Consider the following 21,332-nt stretch of genomic DNA (forward strand, 5'->3'; position numbering starts at 1 on the left):
AGTCTCCTTTATACCGACAACACAAAAACAACAACAACAACTTATAATATAAGCCTTAAGCATCACAGCTGACAAGTGTTTGTTGTGTCCAAATAACTGCAATAGTACCTGAACTGTGCAGAGCCACAACTCCCGGAGCAGTTGCTGCCACCTGTGTCACCATCACCCCGTAGCCAAACTTCTCGCAGCTGCTCACCTACAGAAAACACACAGAAATCTCATACCCCTAGAAATATTTCAGCCTTTCACTATCACAGTTTTTGGTTATCAGGTAAAAAATGAATGAGAGTTTGGAAAAAGGATGGAAAAGGTTTAGGTCAAATGTAGTACTAATGTATCATAAAGGGAGATGTGTAAGTAAATCTGGGATTCTGGAAAGGCACAACATAATGTAGTTAAACATGCTGTGGAGAATTTAAATTGTAAATTGATATTGGAGTGTGCAGGCCCTTCATTAATTACAACACAATGCCACAACTAAAAATAGACAAAATATAATTACATTCCATAATTAAAGTGTAATGCCAAACTAGAGAAGCAATTACAATGGTGCGTAAACAATGGCAGTAAATTAAGCCCACGGGGGATCAGCTAAGGTTTGCAGCAAGCCTGAGTGTTTGTGTGTTTACAATTTGAATCTTAGACTCAGACCCTGTGACAAGGTCTGTGAAAACCACGTTTTTATGCCTGAAATACTACAGTACTACACTCCCACCAGATGAGCTCATGCAGCCTGTCACGAACCGGGACATACAACCATGACAAAACAGGAGATGCACACACAATTTATTGTGTTATTAATTTAGATCAACTGTGCTAATATAGTATACCAAAATGAAAACAATAACTCAAATTTCAGATATTTGAGGTTGTGCTGAAAATAATGGTGCCAAATAAGGCAAGAAAAACATATTTTAAAGGTGAAATATAGAGGTAAAATCAAAAATAGTCAAGAACGGCCAATTATACCCTGGACCACAGAGGGTTAAATTTGAAAACGGTTTAAAAAAAAACATCCCCATTCTAAAATGTCATGTGACAATCTGATTCATGAAGAGTGATGATGTCACAAGGACATGTGATGATGTCACAAGGACATGTGATGATGTCACAAGCACATGCCTTTGAGCCTTTGAAGTTTTTCTATAAATAGGGGTCAGGAGCAGCAAGTTTTAGTCAGTTTGTTCGCAGCCTTCAAACGTTCGACCAGAGCTATATTTGAAAGTATTTGTAAACCTCTGTAACATCACGCTCCAAAGCCCTGTGACGTTTCTGTGTTCTGTGACGTTGTCCCAAAGAAAGACCTTTAAATGCGATAAATAGCCTAAACGTTTTCGTTTATGACTAGTTTACCGTGTTATGACTGTGAACAGGGGGGAAGTCGCGCAAGAGAAATGTCGACCAAAACAATTGCAAGTAAGCCAAAGTCAGTTCCTAAAAGTCAACCCGCAGGTGTTTCCACCACCATCAGACCCTCCACTTCTGTAAGACCTCCATTAAGAATAACTGATGCAAAGAAAACCGCTCGGGTGGGAAAAACTCAGAATGGAAGACCGGCAGCTGTGAAACAGCCCCCGAAGAGGGATATGAAAAAGAATGTGGACAGTAAACTGGTCAGCTTAATTACAAATGAAATTGTATACAGTGGAGCGACTGTGTCATTTGATGACATCGCAGGGCAGGATCTGGCAAAGCAAGCACTTCAAGAAATTGTCATCCTTCCTGCCTTAAGACCTGATCTCTTTACTGGTCTGAGAGCTCCTGCACGTGGCTTGCTTTTATTTGGCCCACCAGGAAATGGGAAGACCATGCTCGCCAAAGCAGTTGCTGCAGAGTCTAATGCAACATTCTTCAACATCAGTGCTGCTAGTTTGACCTCCAAATATGTGGGAGAAGGCGAGAAGCTCGTACGAGCACTCTTTGCAGTTGCAAGAGAGAGACAGCCCTCAGTAATCTTCATCGATGAAGTGGACGGCTTGCTCTGTCAAAGGAGGGAGGGGGAGCACGACGCCTCTCGCCGTTTAAAAACTGAGTTCCTCATTGAGTTTGACGGGTTGCAGTCAGGAAAGGATGACAGAGTACTTGTAATGGGAGCAACGAACAGGCCCCAGGAGCTCGATGAAGCAATATTAAGGCGCTTTGCAAAAAGAGTATATGTGACCTTACCCGATGAGAAGACAAGATTTACGCTGCTGAAAAATCTTTTGGGAACGCACGGGAGTCCACTGAGCCAAGACGAACTGTCCTGTCTTGCAAAAGTGACTGAAGGATATTCAGGGAGCGATTTGACAGCATTAGCCAAAGATGCTGCACTTGGCCCAATAAGAGAGTTGGCACCAGAACAAGTCCGTGTTATAGCTGCTGCTGAGGTGCGCAACATTAAGATAAAAGACTTTGAGGATTCTCTGAAGCAAATCAAACCAACTGTTAGTCCAGCAACTCTTAACATGTACACCAAATAGAACAAAGATTTTGGTGGTCCTTCTTCAATAAATCCAAATCCAGTCAGGCTGGATGAAACAGAGTGCAAAAATAAAGAGCTTCTTCAAGAGAAAGAGCAACAGGAAAAAGAAAAAAAACGTATTCTCCAGGACTTGGAGAGAAGAAATCTACAACTGAACAAATTAATACAATGAAGGACAGAACACCTGAACTGGAAGGAGAAGTATTGGAAAAACGATGTTCAAAGATGCAGCGTAGGATCAATGAAATGGCGAAAAAACACTCAGAGGTCATTAATGAGATGTTGTTGAACTCAGACAACTTGAAGTGTGAAAACGCTGAAATGCTTGCACAAAAGCAGCAACAAGAGAAAATAAATGAAGACCTGCAGCGTAAGCTTCAAGAAATCACAAGAAGAAATGAGCAGTTAGAAAAGATGCACAAGGAAAAACAACAGCAAAATACAGACAAGTGCAATCTATTAAAAGAAATGGAGCAAAGATGCCAGAAACTTGAGAAGGAAGTTGAAGAAACAACCGATCAGTTGAGAACCCTCATCCTAGAGAAAAAAGTGGTCGTGGAAAAGCTCATGGAAAAGAAGAAAAAACGTTTCCGCTTCTTCTGGAGGAGGGACACTCCTGCTTTTTCTACTCTTTCTATTTTTTCTACTGCTGACGTCACCTCGTCTCCCTCCACCTCTGTTCCATCTTAATTTTCACCTCTCCTCTCCCCTTCTCTCCTAACACTTCTTCCCTCTCTCCTTCATCTTTTTTCACCCCAACCAGTCCCGGCAGTTGACTGCCCCTCGTGAGCCTGGTTCTGCCGGAAGTTTCTGCCCGTTTAAAGGCAGTTTTTCTTCCCCACTGTCGCCTAGTGCTTGCTCAGAGGGGATTGTTGGGGTTTTCTCTTTTCTTTTTTTTCCCCTTCTTATTACCATTTTCCTTTATTTACCGATTTGTTTTGTTTACTTTTCTTTTACGTTGTTTCTTTATTTACTTGTTTAACTTTTTTTCAACTTATGTAATAAACTAATAAACCAATTGAATTTATCCTCTGCGTATTTTACATCTAATCTTTAAAGAATATTTCCAAAACATTTTCAAACATCACGATCTGTCTTTTGTTTGCTTGTTAAAACCCCGTAAATGGTGAAGTAAAAACCCTGTGATATGGTTTAAAACATCAAAATAGACTAAACAACTAGTCTAAAACTAAGAGACACAGGATAAAGTTGGTGTGAAGGTTTCAGTCTGTGAATGAATCTAAGCACCATCACCTTAACTTTAAATTCATCTCTGTTACCCTCTTTGTGACTGAACTCTGACCGTGAGCACCACAGCCACTGCGCACCAGTCACACGCACTTTAAATCCATCACAGTAAACCAGTTAGTTTACCTCAGTTTGTTTTGCAGCACATTTCACAACATGCAAAAGCATAATGTGCCATGTACAGACTCAAAATCTGATTTAAAAACATGAGGACTGACCTGTAAGCTTTACATTTACAGTTTATCACATACCACTGAGGTTCTTACCTGTAATTCTAAGCCCTCTTCTTCCTTTTCTGGTTTAAAACATCAAATTAGACTAAACAACTAGTCTAAAACCAAGAGACACTTAAATATTAAGTTAAACCTCTGGGGTTGCCGGACGCGCCGGCGCGTCAAAATCACATGACCAATTTAAGACGACACAGCTACAAGATGCAGCGATTCAGAGGCTGTATCCCAATTCAGGGTCTGCAGCCTTAAAGGCCGCATTTTAAGGCCGATTACGTCACCATGCCAGTCTCCTATTGCCAGAGGCTGAAGTGTGTGTGCAGTCACCAGGTGATAATCTGATATCGTCTACTTCCCCACTGATGTTAAGTAATATGAAAAAAATAATGAATCCCACCTTAGGCCGAATGTGTGACTCTCTTCGTAGTGGAAGAGAGAATGAATCTTCCCATCCGAATTCACGGCAATCAGTCTGTCAATCAAATCCTGTGGAGTAAAATGAGAGGCTTTGAACAAGAATGCACCGGATAGGGTGCAAAACGAAAACTGTGTGGAAATTTACAATGGGTAAGGTGGAGAACGTATATCAGTCTCAGTGTGAGAGGGTTTATTTGAATGCGTTTGAAGTAAAACAAATGGGTGGGTGGTGTTTGGAGGCCAAATAAAAAGTGCAAACATGCCCTCAGATGGATGACAAAAAAAACCTGCAGTGTGTGGAAAAGAAGAAGAAGAAAAACACTTACAGGTATGGAGGTTGGCATCTCCCTCAGGGTGTATTCGCTTTTGTTGGCCAAAGACTGTCGGCCCAGCAGTTGCCACACCGACTGGGAAGAGGAGAGGAGGTTGACCAAGTACAGGAAGGACTGAAGAGGAAAGTAAATACAGCAGCTGTTAGAGAGAAAAAATGTATTTGCTTTTAAAGACCATTGTGAATGCATTTGTGCACGTCATGGATTGATCAAATCCTAACACATAATAATAATATAACACTATTCAACTACAAACACTACCGATAATATGACAAATAATATCTGTAGTATTCAAAGCAAAACAAAATGTAAAAAGAATTTATGATTGCAAAGATAAAACATGGTTTACCACACTCTCAAAACTGAATAAGACATATATTCTGAGCAGAGTGGTTGAGCAGAAACCTATTGCAGCCTGAAGAATATTAAACTACAGGAAAGCTCCCTGCATTTTTCACTGGGTCTGGTAGAACAGGGAAAATATATCATCAAAAGCATCAAAGGAAAAAAAGAGAGACACTTGCACAAACGAGCTACAACTTAGATTATATTAAACAGCTTCAAAGAAACGTAAAGAAAAAAACAAGATACGATGGATTTTTTTTTCTAAAATAGAAATATCTATACTTTCATGTGTCTTCTGATGTTTCTGTGCATGTGTGAACTTATCTTCATATGTACTACCAAACCTCCTACTGTACTTAGCACAGATTAAAGCAAAGACTCGAGTTAATTCACCAAAGTGCTGGTGTGTGTATATTTAGTTTTCCTTTGACCTCAGCATATATGTATAACCCACTGATAAGGCAGACTTTAAAGTCGCCTGTGGCAGGACACAGTTTACACATCACTGGCTGTCCGTATTCACTTGGCTAGTCTCTCTGAGAGAGATGACTTGGCTGCTGTCAGAGGCCAAGCATCAGACACACACAGACAGGCTCACGCTGGAGCTTGTTGAAGCTTTCCTGAGAGAAATTCTGCCAAAAACATAACTAAAAATGCAGTCTTATGAAAGTAAGGCTTATTTGCCCAGACACCCATAAACCAATCAGCAAAAAGCCTTTCTTGTTAACAAAATCACTATTGCCAGTTTCTTAAATATGAATATTCACAAGTGAATTTTCTACATGGCTGCTGGTATCACAGCAACACATGGACCACTATTCTGAGTCCTGGGTTAATAATAATTGGAATCAATTTAATTTTAATCAATTTAAACACCTTTGTAACCAGTGAGCTAAAAACATGATGGAAAAGCAAAACTTCTAAGAGATCTGTGTCTGTACTATTATGTAGATATCTAAAAATTGGGGCATTGTGGGCTCCAGGAAGTTTCTCCTTCTCCCTCTCTCTCACACACACACGCACGCACATACATACAATACCTTAATGCAACTCCTATCTGTGGGGTCAATGGGAGTTGGTTTGGGACGGACCACTCTGATGTCGTCACTGCTGCACTCAAGAACAGACCATAGCTCTAGTACCAGGGCCCGAATAAAGCCTGAGACAGAACACGGAGAAATTTGTTGTACCAAACATTTATTTGAAATAGCAGCAACTAAAATTATTAACAGTGCTTTAATAAATAAACGACTGACTTTGTTATTGTGTGCAATCCTTTAAAGAAATCTGTCTTTGCATTGCTGGCACCGTTTTGATTGGAGGATTTGAATCTCAGGAAGGAAGGAATTTATAATGCCACTCCCTTTGATCCCATTTAATCTCTTCCCTGTTGCACTTTGGCCTGTCAGTAACTACATTTGAATTTTGCAGCTCAAGCTTGCACATAAAGGCTGGATAAAAACGTTAATGCAATCAAAATGTACGCAGCCCTCGCTGGAAAACTGGGGATACAGTACAGTACATAAATGATGAAGCAAAGACAAAACATTAGTGTCATGGAAGAAGAAATAGTCAGTGCATCACGGGAAGCTCCCAGCAATAAAACCTGCATTTGTATTGACACATAAACCTTAATTTGTGAGCAATTTTCAGTGTATTTCAGTTAAATTAACGAGACAAATATAACAAAAGGGATTTTATACTTAGAAGAAGAATATGAAATTGAAATATTAAACTAAGAAAACTATAAATACTGCAGTTCTAGAGTTACAGATATACAATTAAGCTTTGCATATCAGTGCTGTATAACCCAGGGAATGTACTTTTTTTTTTTTATAATTGAATAGTAATGGAAATCATGAACTGTTTTTCAGAGGTCATAGATCAAATGAGCAGTAGAGTTTTTCTCACAGAATGGTTCTTTCACATAGAAAGCAGTGTGTGCTGCAGGTTTAGCAAATGGCCCATCATTTGTATCTCCAGTGTCTGTTGAAGTGTACAGTATCTGTGTGTGTGCATGACCGTCGGTGCTCTCTGCTCACTCGGGTTCAGAGGTACAGGGAGGAGGCTCAGCAGGAGTAGAGGCAGCTGCTTCATCACAAACATGCCAGGTGCAGGCGGTAAAGGCCCTTTCTGTTTCCTCTCAACCCTCCTGCCAAAGCCATAGAACTCTGCCGAGGTGAACCAGACAACACAATATAGACATTTTTCCCTGTTCCTACATGGAAACACAAGATCAAACGGGCATTTTTTTTTGGCATAAATATGTATATCATATCGGACTCAGTTTGTTCCTGTTATTGTTTTTGCACTGTACTTGTCATCCATTCCAGTGAAACGATGCAGAAGGTTGTAGGTTGTGCAATAGTGCCATCTAGAGGTGAAGTAACATCACACTGCCCGTGCTCTTGTCTCGTCACGGTGTTTGCGTGTTTCTCCCTCTCTGCACACTCAGCGTTATATTCACAATATGTGGAAAATATATTGATATTGAATGTTCAAATATGAGGATATGTATAATGTATAGGTTGACTTTGCTCTACCTACACTTCTGGCAGAGCAGCAGTTGCAATGCGAACACATAATTAAACGGTGTATTTATAGGAACAGATTTCTTGCCTATGGCAGACAAAGTGATTTTAAACGTGTAAAAGGTTTCATTCACAGATGATTTATTACTATCACACCCTGGAGACTTTATAAAGAGCACTGCTGCAAAAGCAGCCTAAACAAACTTGTACAGTAGGTCACGCTGGTTTAGTTTTTCATCAAAATGCTTTTTTTCTTTTACTATTATTTTTGAAAACGTTACAGCACTGGTGGACATTTCCTACCAAATAAGAACTAGACACTACTGTTATGTAGTGGTTAATTGGAAAACTGTTTTATCACGAATTTCTTATTTAGAAATAATTAAAATTTTATTTGATGTTTTTTTTTTTTTTGGATGGATACTGTTATTGCAGTGATGCTGTAATTAAACTGTCTTCACCCCAGTAGAATAATTGCATGACTCCATCACTGAAGTGGAGGGTTTGTTTTGGAGGGGAAACGCACAGTGTCTCTTTAGTAGCATGGTGGTTGGATCCCACATTTGTTTCTTATGTAACATTGTAAATAGCTGCTAAGACAGCATATCTATTGGACAAGCACATATTATACATACTTTGCACGTGCAATATTTAAACATGTAGGCTAGAGAATGACTTTCAGTTGTATTATTTATTAGACGAATACTAATTATCACTGTAAATATGAAAATCTGTACAAAACATCAAAGCATTAAGAATACTTGCAATAAAAAGAAATTTTCTAAATGGTGCTGTTTGTCTTATTATGCAGTAGACTTGAGATCTCAGTAGTTATTAGTTCAAGATCAGGACACAGTGTTTAAGGGATTGTACATTTCAAAATATAATTTACTTTGAAGCGATCTGATCCTATGCCATGACATTTAAAACATTAACATAATGCTCACTTAAATTGAAAAAAAATCTCTCACTTTGTGATTTTTAAAAAAGCAAATAGAATGCATTTATCAAACACTTTTAGTTGATGTTTGTTATGGAGTAGTGGCAGAAATCTTTAGCCATTCCTCGTTGCCTCAGGAGCAATGATTTTATTGAACATGTGCAAACATAAATGGAAATATACGTAAAATAGAGTTTATAACAATATAACAAGCTTGAAAGTCAATATTTGGCATTGTAACTGTTATTCTTCAGTTCTAGTTTTCTTGTCATTTCCACAGGAACAGTTTTCCAGGCTTCTTGAAGGATATTCAGAGCACGTCTTTGGGTGTTGTCCGCCTTTTGTTCCGTTCTCGTGTCACAATGATCCCACACTGCTTCAGTAATATTGAGGTCTGGGCTCTGGGGAGGCCAAGCCATGACTGATGCTGTTCTATTGTATGTTTTTCTATCCAGGTATGCTTTTACTGTACTGACAGTATTTTGGGGATCATTGCTATCCTGAAAAATGATGCATTTGCCAATCACATGCTTTCCCAATGGCATTACATTGTGGATTAAAATCCATTGTTACTTTTCTATATTCAAGATTCCATCAATCAAGAGTTTCCCATCCTTAAGAATAGCTTCTTCTTCTTCTAACAATTTCTGACAAGGGTTCAGCAAACGGTAGATGAATCAGCTGAAGGGCTAGATGCACCTTTCAGGTCCTGTGTTGGGTCTTAACTCGATTTTCCCCTCTTATTTCTTAAGGACATGACTTTCAGATATTGTTAATTTGCTGTAGAGGGTGTGTGTGGTTGAAAGGCAAGGCCTGAAGAGGAAATGAGGGTTAGGTGAGAGGAATGGTGGAAACATTGGGGTAAAACTTGGATTCACTTATTATTAATTATTAAACACTTATTATTAATGGAGCAGTAACACTGAGAAAAAAATCATCAAACTTTTACTCCTACTGACAAAATTAATCAAAAGCATTTTTAATTATGAACATTAAAAGTACTATTGAATGGGAAAAATCACATCTATCTGGATTTCTTTGCTTGTTGATTTCCAAACTAATATAAGTATTTTTCTGTACCTTTGCACTGATTTAACTGCTTTAACTGAATTTATCCTGCCAATGCTTTTTTGCATGTGCCCTTTGCTGCTAGAAATCAGATCATCTTTTTCATATAAATCTATGTACAAAAAAATACATAGATAGCTTTTAAAGCTGGAATCGGTCTTTGACTTTGCCTTTATTCTTCATTGCTGTATTACCTTTCCTCCTTCTGACCTTACTCTTTATGGCCACTTTTAGCATAAATATAGCATCTGGTTTAGCAAACCTTATAAAGGGAAAATCGATCTGAGGAATGGGAACAAAGCAAAAGTCATCATGAACGTGTCAGTTGAGGCTGTTAATCAGTGGGATACTGCAGGTCACCCTGCTTAAAAGCTGTCCCAATCCCTCTTTACGTGAAGCCTTTGCTTTTATTATATACTTCATATAACATATCATATTTATTTCTAACCACCATGACACCACAAGAGGGAAGCATTAGGCACTGAGATGGTGAAACTGCAACTGATAAAAATGCAGTTCATACATATAATGCAGCAAGCTAATCGATCTGTTGAAATTCACAAACACTTCTGCAGAGTAGATACATTCATTTCATTTTGTAGAATAAAAATATAATTTCCTGCCTTGTTTAGTATCACTATAATAGAAGGACACCGGCGCTAACAGTAAAAGTAAAAGTAAAAGCTATTGATACCAATTATTTTTATACTATATCCTCACTTCACAGTGAGAACCAAAATCTGTTTCTTCTTTCTTTTGTACTAAACATGTTCTCACACTCTGGAGCCATTTTGGTGCAAAGTCAGCAAATTTTATAATTTATAAATTTTTCAATTTTATATTTTATATTCCCCTTGCCATAAGAGCTGGGTAACACCCAAATTTCTCATCTGTGCAGTATTAAAGGTTTATCCTATTCTATTCTAAAACTTTAAAACTGTTTTTATTCTAGTATATAACTTTTATGATCACTGAAATTAAAGTTAATATAGATATAGCTTAAAAATAATTGGACAAATAAGTGCCTGGAGATGTTACCAAAATGGCTCCAGAGTGTGAGAACATGTTTAGTACAAAAGAAAGAAGAAACAGATTTTGATTCTCACTGTGAAGTGAGGATATAGTATAAAAATAATTGGTATCAATAGCTTTTACTCAACAATGAACACATAAGGTGAAGTAAACGTAAATCACAGTCTGATAAAAACCCTTTAATAAAGCACATTCAGTACATGTTCTGAAGCTATTACTCTGGCTCTGTTTGGGGTCATTGTCACGCTACAGAATGAACTTAAGCGATCTGATTATTTTGCATGATAAAAGATCTAATTGTAGTTCTAGTCTCTAGTTTTGACATGCTCTCTGCAAAAAAACCCCCAAAACAACAAAAACTAAAACAGCGGGATGCTTCACCATGCTTCGCTGCCAACATCTGTGCCTAAAGAGTTGTGCACAGTATTGTGTGTTGTATCATCTGTTACCCTTGCTGCAGTGGGTTTTATGAAATTGTCACATTTTCATACAGTGTTGCTGTTCTGTCAAGTAATTACATCTGTATCTCTGCTGCTTTTTTCCCGAGGCAGAGCAGAGAGCAGGCTGGGGTGACAGCTGCAGTGACACTACCCTCCAATCACAGAAAACATACAGCGCCACATGGTGCATATTAGAGCAAAATCATATTTGACAACTGTGAGTTCTCTGCTCTGACATTAAACCATAACCTCTTTCATTAAGTGCTCACAGGGAGCTGCAGGACACTGCTGGTCAGAACAATGCAAACTATGATACAATAATGTCAATGAATTACATTCATTTTCTAGATTTTTTGTCATCCTTTAAAAATAGCTCCATTTTTTTACATGCTAAAATCTACAAATTATACAAATTTCCATCCCCATAAATACAACCTTATCTAAGTAACGCAGTGAGTTTATTTGATCAGTTTGTCCTTGTTAGCATTTACTGCTGGCTTACATTTAGCAGGACTTTAACCAACATATGGTAATCCTATTTCACGCCAGAGAACGATGAGCAGTCTCTTCGTTAAGAGTCTGATCAGCATTCAGTGTTATGTTAGCATGCAGGCTCTGTCCCTCAGAGCCGCCTCACTCCTCTCTCCCCCTCTCTGCTAGAAACAGGCCCTTGTGCTCCCAGCAGTCTCCTCCTGTTTTATTTACATCTTAAGCATTTAAGCTGATGCTTCATCCAGAGCAGTTTAGCGAGAGTAAGCAGTAGGAGGTCAGTGTCTGATTCAAGGACACTATTTACAGGACATATGGTTGCTTCAGGATTGAACCCATAACTTGTCATTTATAGAACAGTCCCTTTAATGTTCGGCCACCTGGCTGCTTTATTTGTGGCTGGGTAATATTGTGTAGAAGCGCTTTTATAAAAAATGTGATGAAAGTACTCTTAAGTCGAGTTGGTGTAAGTTACAGCAGATGCCATGCAGCTGGAAGCTGAGGGTGAAATCTCTTTTGAAGTAGTCTATTTTGGGGGATGATTTTGAGGACTAATCTCACAGCATGCCGAAAATATTTTGACCACAACCATGAAAATGGATGGAGCAGTTAAAAGGAGAGCAGGCCAGCATGGTAGCTCATCTTTGCTGTCTCTACCTTATTTATAGTCCAGAAAAGCAAAATAAAGCATGAGTTTAGCAGCAAAAAATTACAAACAAGCTTGAAAATAAAATTAAACTGAAAAAAATAAGCATACTAATTAAAGTATGACAAATTTAAAGACTGCAGATGTATCCTAAAACACAGTAACAAAGCACAACCCAGGAAACCAGTTGTTTATTGGAAGACAATCTTGGGAGCAAAAATCCAGCTGATCACACTTATGCAATTTAATATATGACATCATATACATCTCAGTACGTTAATAATTTCAGCCTTTAAGGCCTCCTGCATTTCCACTATTGGTACTTTTGTGCATTCCTGATTCAATCCTCCTCTCTCGTTCATGTTCCAACCCTTTGTCCAAAAAAGTGCTTCCTATGTTTGACTAGGTTTTCAGTAGTTATGGCACACAGCAGTTAACCAAATAAATTAACTTAGCGCAAAGAAACTTTGTACCCAACTGCTTACAGTACTTCATGCTACGAGATATATTGCATCTGATGCTACAGAATGCTTGGTGGAAAAATAGCAATAAAAGTCAGAATCCATAAAACATAGAAGTGAGATTTAGCCCAGAGTCCTTGTTGGGGTGATTTGAAAAAAAAAGTACACCAAGTAATATTTTTAGCATATTTTTCTTCAAATTATAAATATTTACAAGGATTTGAATTTTCTGAAAAACATAAGAATCACTTTTCAGGCATTTTTGCTAAACTGTGTAAAATTTTCTCCTGTCACGAGTAGCCATTCCTTAATTTCTAAGTACCATAGACCAGCGGTCCCCAACCCCCGAGCCATGCACTGGTACCGGTCCGTGAGTCGTTTGGTACCGGGCCGCGAGTGTTGAGGTTCAGGTGTGCAATTTATGGTTTACCGGGGGTTTTTTTCTTCGTTTTATCGTTCATATTTATTGTTTTTATCGTTACCTCAGTTCCCCTGTGTCTTTTCCCGTGTGTTATGAACACATTTTAGTTATTTAGGGCCGGTCCGTGGCACAAAATGAATGAAATATTGCAGAAAGACTGATGGAAGATGGAAACTTTTTTTCCCCTTCACATAAGAAAGAACACGCTTTTGGTCGATTAAATGTCTACTAAAACTTAAACACTGTAAAGAAGTGGCACACAGGAATTATGGCAACATCACATTGAAAGTTTGTAAAATTCATATAGAGAAATGGTCCTCATGCTAAACTTTCACCACGTTGAATGTCCATGTTTTTAAAAAAAAACTAACAAAAACAAAAAAACATCAATTGTTTCCAAACCACCTCATCACTCGTCTCCTTAAAGCCATCTATTTTTGAGTCTTATTTCAAAAGCTAAGGAGCCCCCGCATCATTGATTGTCCACTGGCCAAGGTAACGTCAGGTGACAGCTCTTGGAAATAGCCTTTGTAATTGGTCCCAATGAAACTGGCCAGGCGATCACTGCTTCATAGTGTTCTTGATGGTCCACCTCTGCCCCGAGCAGGGCTGCAGGACCAGCAGGTGGCCGGAGTAAACATTAGCCGGCACCACCTCCAGACAGCGTCCAGTAGCCCGATTTATGATCGATTCGTTCTGCAAGGCAGAAGGAGATACAATACTTTGGTTTTAACAGATTTCACAGATGGTCTGTGAACAATGCGTGATGGTGACAGAACAGTATGTAACCAGACCGGGCCTTATGTGAACTGTTGCAACCTCTTTCTTAAACAAATGGCACTAACTTTTTACCTTACATCTATATAAAATAAGTAAGGTCTCCCTATTTCCCTAAGACTTCTACGTCTGCAGGACTCTTCACTGCTTGTCCTGCTGTGTGACAAAGAATCGATGTGGCAGAAGGTCTGCAGCATCACTGTTCAAGCTCTCCTCTTCCCGTGCTACAGGCTGTAACTCTTTAGTTTTTAAAGGTTACCCAAACAGAACTAAAAGACCAACAGAAAATTGACTTACAAAAGGTTTTTCACATTAAAAGAAAAAGAGAATCAATGCCAAAGTAAAAGGTATATTGAGTCGCTTGTTACCCTTTAAGCAGTCTGGGTTTAGTTGTCTTAAGAGGACCCCTTATTTTCTAGCATAAATATAATTTTACAACAGTTATTGTTCATATTAATCATAGCCAAAGTCTCAATTTATGTGCAAATAATCCCCGTTAACCAGACTGCTTTGATTTCAGTAATAGCAGAGATGATATCCTAATATAGTCATCACAAACAGACAGATCTATCTGTGAAGTCCTACTGGCCCCGGTGTTAAAACCTTCTGTTTGTGAGGGTTTTAACACAAAGAAAGGTGGCTTCAACGGAGGTATTCGGAATATAAAGGCGGTTCTGTCAGATAAAGCATGAACTACGGGGCTGCAGCAATGCTGAGTATGAGAGAAATGAAGATTCATGCAAAGCTACTCTCATATTAGAGTCCAAGAGAAAAAAGAATGGACCCAGACATGAGCTCAATAGGTCCCTTTTAAAATCTGACATATAGATACTTTTCCTCTCAACTCTATGCCAGTAAATTTTAGTTTCTCTTATAAACACTCAGTTATATCATTGAAAAAGAGATTTCTTTACACTTCTGACCTGAGAGAAATGCCATGTCTTCTGTTTCACGTTGGTCACCTTTTCACAATTGAGGAGCTGAGGAAAGTTGCTCATCTGATCGTACACCACACAACGAGTGTCCTCACCAGTGCTGCCTAGGGGTCCCAGAAACAGCTGACCTTCTTTAGTGTAGCGTCCTAACTAAGAGGAAAACAGATACGTCACACATACAGTAAACGGAAAGTTACTGAACTGGCTGAGTGAATACTCTTCTCTTTATTAGCTAACGATGAAATAAGTATGTGATGATGTACAAGTTGAAGGTAACCTGGCAGGAATTTTCCTTGATTATGCAAGCTGTTGGGTTTTTTTTTTTGCTGCTTTGAACAAGAGGATGGTGTTGTTCCCAATACTGCTGAGAGGCAAAACATGTCTTTGTTCTTCACTGAGTGCTAAACACAAAGATTTTCCTGTACATCACTGCTAATCACAGTGTTGTTTCAGCAGAGTTCTAACCCACATATAGCCCTAACATTTTATATACACCAAATTCTGCAGTTTTCTCAACTTGACAGAAAGAAAAAGCAGAAGTGAGTCAGATTCTTCCCGCTCTGTTTTCTAACCTTTGTGTCTTTCACTTCAGCTTTTTCGTTCAGATTAATAGTAATTTCCACTTTAGCAGTGCAGATAAAACAGTTCCTTTGGTTGCATCTAGCTCTGAGGCTTTGAGTGTGCTGACGATAAAGACTGATTGGGAAATTGTTTATATCGCATTCTGTTCCTAACAAAGCATGAATAGTGGTTGCAATGCCTTGCAAAAGATATAAAGATAAAGCTTTCCATCAACCACCCAGTCAGCCCAGTTTGGGTCTTTTTGCAGAGTAACTGCATCCTGTTTGCAGTACATCATACAAAAGTTAGGTGATTTAACAGCGTTTGGACTCAAAATCTTAAAAAATCCCACTTGTGGTCCCTAGATGTCACTGCTTCTTCTTAAGAACAGAGTATTTATTAAAATGTTTTTCTAGTATCTTTGACCACTACAAGTTACATTCATCTTTTCACAGATATTCATATCGCACTTTATTTTATGCACTTATGTGCTTTATCTGTTTTGCATACACACCTACAGCCAGTCACCATTTAACCTAACGTGCATGTCATCGGACTGTGGGAGGAAGCCGGACTACCTGGAGAGAACCCACGCTAAGACACCATGGGGTCGCTTTTATCTCCGTGGAAGTGCAAGTGTGAAAAACTGGTGGTCTAATAAAAACTGAAGACTTTTTGTTCCATCAAAAGGATAACTTTAAAAAATGCAACTGAAGCATGTCTTGTGAAGAAAGTGTGATGCGGCTGTTCGATTTGTATTGTTGATTGTCATTTATGCTTAGAAATATTTACTTATATATGCTTAGAGTTTTGTAATTAATTGTAGATTGGTAGAGGTTTTGATCCTTGATAGTCTGCAAACTGTGTGTGTATTAGACAGCACTTTGGGAGCATGAGAGGTCATACCGTGTTTTATTGTTTTATGGTAGGATTAACGTAGTTGCGTCTGTTCTAGTCTAGTCTTTGTTTAGATGAACTGCAGGACTTCCTCACCGTGTTATCTAGGATGAACCATCTAGGGTGAGGGGGAGGCTACCCTCTTCCTGACCAAGGATGTTTGACCCTTTGATCAGCAGTCCACACACACACACACACACACACACACACACACACACACACACACACACACACACACACACACACACGCACGCAGTAAGGATGGGCGGACATGTCTCAGCCTCCACCACTCTCAGCACTGGAGCCCCCCAGGGGTGTGTTCTGAGCCCCCTGCTGTACTCTTTGTACACATATGACTGTGTGGCCACTACCAGCTCCACCACCATCATCAAGTTTGCTGACGACACCGTCGTGGTGGGCCTGATCTCTGATAACAACGAGACGGCCTACCTGAAGGAGATTAGGAATCTGGAGAACTGGTGCCAGAGGAACAACCTCCTTCTAAACGTCAGTAAGACAAAGGAGCTGATAGTGGACTTCAGCACTAAGCAGGAGAGGAACTACCAGACCCCCGTCATCAACGAGTGCCCAGTGGAGAGAGTGGACAGCTTCAAATACCTCGGAGTTCACATCACGCAGGACCTGTCATGGTCCTGTCACATCAACACCGTGGTGAAAAAGGCCCGTCAGCGTCTCTACCACCTCAGACGCTTGAGAGACTTCCAACTGCCCTCCAAAGTGCTCAGGAACTTTTACTCGTGCACCATAGAGAGCATCCTGGCGGGAAACATCTTAACCTGGTTCGGGAACAGCACCATGCAGGACAGACGAGCTCTACAGAGGGTTGTGCGGTCAGCTGAGCGCACCATCCGCTCCGAGCTCCCTGACCTGCACTCAATCTACAGCAGGCGGTGCTGGACCAAGGCCAGGAAGATCGTGAAGGACCTCAGCCATCCCAACAACAGACTGTTCTCTCTGTTGAGGTCAGGAAAGCGATTCCGCTCCCTGAAGACCAACACAGAGAGACTGAGGAGGAGCTTCTTCCCGCAGGCGATACGGTCTCTCAATCACACCACCACACAGTACTGACCCACACATACAGTTCTTACACACACACTGGACTTTCTGGACTTTGTTTTTGCACAACACTGGTCACTATATTCTTCATTTCCGGTTAATACTTGTACAGCTGCTGTTATTGTGTATATATTTATTTATATTTAGATTTCTTCATACATTCTTATATAGTTCTATACTGTGTATTGGTGTATTTTGTTGTACAGTTATTTTATTTTCAACTTTAATTTATATATTTTATCTTATTCTTCCCAGTTAAATTTACCCTTCATTCTAATTTGTGTTGTACAGTTATTTCATTTTTAACCTTAATTTATATTTTATTCCTTCCTAGTTAAATTTACCCCTTTTTAATTTTTCATATTTATTTCCTACCTTATTCATAGCCTTTCCTTTTTTGTTTTCTTTAGGTCACGAGCAGTTGTCCAAGCATTTCACTACATATCGTACTGTGTATGACTGTGTATGTGACAAATAAAATTTGAATTTGAATTTATTACTCTTTGTGTGTATGTAGACGTCATATGTTAACGAACTTATGCATATTCATGTAACCTCAATAAAAGGACAGTGGTACGGGAGGACGGACGAGAGCAACTGGGGCCAAGCGAAGGAACGGCGATTGTCCGGTTCTCTCCCGTGCACGAGTAACATGAAGCTTGCCTACTTCGTGTCTTGCTTTGCAGTGTAATTATATTGCCTTTAACGTTCCAGCGGATGGGTTCAAGCTACAAACCTATCAGCGGCACTCATTTTTCCAGAATTGAATTGAAATTTTAGCTCCTTTAGCATTTTACCACTGAAGCCTTGACTTTCTGCCTAAAGCACCTGTTTACCACTGTGAGCTAAAAAGAGAGGCCCTTAGGGCTGAAGGGATGAAGAGCTGACACTGGCTGACTCAGGGCTTCAACACAAAAAGTGCAAGACACAATTTTATTCTGACAGCAGAACTCGCTCCTTGGAGGATTTCAGCTGAGCCTGTGATTGAGACACAGCTGCAAATCACATCACCGGAGAAGCTCACTGTATGTTTTCATGAGAAAGCAAAGCAACTGGAAAAAGATGGAGTATACTCTTTAGTATGGTGGTGAGGAAGAGTGTTGTACCTGAGGACCCCACCCATGGCATGGGTGCAGGGTGGCTGTGTGGTTCTCCTTCACACCCTGATCCATACACAGGTGGCTTGCTTTAGAATTGCGGACCTTAAATACACAAAAAAAAAGAGTCAGACTTAATTCATAAAATATGAATATTCCCCAAAATAATTACCGATTAAAAATGTATAAAGGCTAAAAACAAGGATGTGTCAGTGTGGATCAGACAAAGTTCTAAATCTCATTTATTTTCTATTAACAGCTGAGAAGATGTGGATGTACATGCTGTCTGAGTCCCTGCTTTCTTGTTATATTTTGGTCTGTGGAGGAGATACAAGTTTCTTAGGACTTTGTGTAAGTATCATTTATTTAATTTCAGTGGTTTAATTTGTACATCAGATCTTACATCTACAAACTTACTTTTTCCTGTGTCTTTGTCCTTCATGGCTCACCTCACCGTAGAACAGCGTATCGTTGTACCTCCTCATCTCTGGGTAAACGTTGTCTAGGTACCAGTGAAAGCTCTTACATTGCAGACTCTTCCTCAGTGCAACCCTCTGTGATATGTCTCCGTAATCAATACCGTGGTTCTGCAAGAGCAAAGGAAGTTATTATGCCTAAAGTCTCTACATAAATTGTGGAACCAAAAGAAAAACTGTTTGGCTCTGAACATGGACATCTGATAGTCACAAACAGACAAGCATGACTGACAGCATCCTCTCTAAGAGAGGTCTTGGTGCAGAAAAATGCCGTTCTCACCTCCATGGGGATGTTCCAGGCCAGGTAGACATTGGACTTGTACTCATCCATCCAGACCTCTGCCACACGCAGGGCATTAAGGCGTGTGTGGAAAGCTATGTTACTGTGGTAAGGTTTCTTCATTCGTGCAATATGAGCCACTCTGGAGCAAGGCAGCACCTCCATACTGCCTCCACACAGCCACACCTGTGGGTAGTAGGAGTATGAATTAAAGCTCACAATAATATACTGCTGGCTGCTGGGCAGCAGGAAATATAAATAGGCAGATGCACAGTCGCCGCGATGTCCTGATTTATAAAGTCAATTACAGCTAACAGCTGGAGCATAGAGCACCTGGAAGGACGTGTTTTCTTTGTGCTGGAACTAATGAAAGCTAAATCTGTACATTTAGAAGTCCTTCTCGGTTTTTCTTCTTGTTTTCTGTTATATAAAAAATATCTAATTGTTGCTTTTATTCATTTTTTTCTAGCCAACCTTAAGGGGCATCAAGAGGAGCTGAGGTTTTCGGCACTTCAGCACTGGGTTAACTTTTAAGCTCCAACTGTGAGTATACATACATAAATGCATGTTTTTTTACTTATATTGTTTGCTGTGACAACGTATCATCCAGAGCACTCTCCCAGTCAGCGAATACACCATGATGATTCCAGGCATGTCATTAAAGATCAACAAGAAGAGACGGTCAGAAGCACAAGTCATGCTTGAAGATGTGGCCAAAACATCTTCTACAGTTCACCATGCTATTTCCCAGCTTTGATGTAGGACAGCGGGCCAGAACAATAAGACATGAATGCTAGCATAGCCCCAAGAGCTACACAACAACAGAATAAAAAAAGAAGCATAAAAGCAAGCAGTTTACACAATCATAAAAGCATAAGACAACAAGTGAGTTTTGAGTTGGGACTTAAAGAGAGAGATGGAAGAGATATTTCTTAAATCAGGAGGTAGGGAATTCCAGAGTCGTGGAGCAGAGCAGCTGAAAGCCCTGCTCCCCATGGTGGCAAGACGGGGGGAAGGGACGGAGAGAGAAAGGGAAGAAGAAGATCTAAGACATCGAGATGGGGCAGTGATCTGAACCAGATCAGAGAGATATGGAGGAGAGAGATGATGAATAGCCTTAAATGTGTACAAGAGTATTTCTTCTTCCTGACCAAGATTCGTTCCTTTTGTTGCTTCTCATTAACAGAGGTCAAAGAAAGTATAATGATAAAGTGGAGAACTACTGGACATCATTCATTTTTGGTGCTAAAGGTTTAAGAATTAACTGCAGCAGAAGAGCTTCACCTGCTTGTGAAGTGGTTTAGAAAAGAAACCTCAGAGCATGAAGGTTGAATCAATTATCTCCTCATACAAACCACCCAGCAGCTGAGCTGAAAATGATATCAGAATGGCTAGAACAATGTTATGGTGCATCTAGAGCTACTGAAACAGCTCTTAATGCAAAACTTTAAAAAAGAGCTTTTTGACCTAGCAGACTTGCTATTGAAGAAATAGGAAGCTGAACAAGATAACTTCCTCCCAGGATCCTCTCTGGAAACAGCCAGTGGTACTCATCCCTTTTTCCAAAAGCTTCTACACAACCTCAGGAAAAATGGACATGCCCAAATAAGGGCATCATGTAGCTACAATCTCTAAGTTGATCAGTGGTGGAATCCAATGACCTAGCTGTAATCCTTACTTCATTCACAATGATAGCCATCAAAATCAGCAGGTCAAGACTGAGGTATCCTCTGCAGGTTTGGAGAACAAATGTGCAAAGCCAGCAACTGACCAATTAGGAACTATCCCAGCCACAGAAAAACACAGCCCTTAAACAAACACAGAGGCTTCAGAGGAAAACCCCTTGAAGAACAGATGAGAACAGGACATGGTGCTGTGAATTCATTCATGCAGGACTGTGAGTGAGATCAAACCACTGGACCCTGAATTGACCTCTCACTGTTAGGTAGAATTGTTGTGCACATCCACAAGCTTCAAAAGGAGATTAACTGCTCTCATAATGAATAATTTACCCAGAAAGTGGATCTCGGCAGGGTACTCACAGAAGAACTGAGCATCAAAATGGAAAAGAAAGAAGATTTAAGACACGTTAGGCATGGTTGTTGTTGACAGAAGGACTGGTCTGAGTATTTTGGAAACTCCTGATCTACTAGGATATTTCTGTATTA

The 21,332-nt window shown here is 39.7% G+C and overlaps 3 protein-coding genes and 1 pseudogene across 7 annotated transcripts in view; 2 read left to right on the plus strand and 2 right to left on the minus strand.

Annotated features, from left to right (window-relative positions):
• The window catches only part of LOC309688232 (protein broad-minded-like), an 85,725-nt gene extending 65,125 nt beyond the window's left edge, over positions 1-20,600 (plus strand). The window contains exons 11-12 of the transcript XR_014270998.1: positions 18,668-18,759; positions 19,634-20,600. The gene's annotated coding sequence lies outside the window, so the exon portion shown is untranslated. The remainder of the gene's footprint in view (positions 1-18,667; positions 18,760-19,633) is intronic.
• The window catches only part of LOC309688238 (protein broad-minded-like), a 60,464-nt gene that overhangs the window by 8,788 nt on the left and 30,344 nt on the right, over positions 1-21,332 (minus strand). For 2 of the 4 annotated variants that reach the window (XM_082503845.1, XM_082503843.1), the window contains exons 4-7: positions 6,077-6,195; positions 4,686-4,805; positions 4,340-4,428; positions 109-196 (exon numbers count right to left, since the gene is read on the minus strand). In XM_082503845.1, coding sequence (XP_082359971.1) covers positions 109-163 — 55 coding nt within the window. In that variant the 5' untranslated portion in view covers positions 164-196; positions 4,340-4,428; positions 4,686-4,805; positions 6,077-6,195. Of the gene's footprint in view, positions 1-108; positions 197-4,339; positions 4,429-4,685; positions 4,806-6,076; positions 6,196-7,078; positions 7,459-21,332 lie in introns of those variants that run through there. The other 2 variants (XR_014271004.1, XM_082503844.1) reach the window with 2 other exon arrangements.
• LOC309688225 (spastin-like) lies at positions 217-2,668 on the plus strand. The gene has a single exon (XM_082503806.1). It carries the CDS (start codon positions 1,341-1,343, stop codon positions 2,460-2,462), a length of 1,122 nt encoding a protein of 373 aa, XP_082359932.1. The 5' UTR covers positions 217-1,340; the 3' UTR covers positions 2,463-2,668.
• Positions 13,426-21,332, minus strand: part of LOC309688212 (polypeptide N-acetylgalactosaminyltransferase 17-like) — a 97,247-nt pseudogene continuing 89,340 nt past the window's right edge. Inside the window, exons 16-20 of the transcript in view lie at positions 19,165-19,350; positions 18,858-18,995; positions 18,418-18,513; positions 14,765-14,926; positions 13,426-13,760 (exon numbers count right to left, since the gene is read on the minus strand). The product of the transcript in view is annotated as a polypeptide N-acetylgalactosaminyltransferase 17-like (transcript). The remainder of the gene's footprint in view (positions 13,761-14,764; positions 14,927-18,417; positions 18,514-18,857; positions 18,996-19,164; positions 19,351-21,332) is intronic.

The sequence above is a fragment of the Aulonocara stuartgranti genome (assembly GCF_965226115.1).
Source record: "Aulonocara stuartgranti genome assembly, chromosome: 14".
Classification (NCBI taxonomy): Eukaryota; Metazoa; Chordata; class Actinopteri; order Cichliformes; family Cichlidae; genus Aulonocara; species Aulonocara stuartgranti.

Coding starts and splice junctions, on each gene's coding strand:
- LOC309688225 (XM_082503806.1), top strand. CDS start 1,341: ATGACTAGTTTACCGTGTTATGACTGTGAACAGGGGGGAAGTCGCGCA.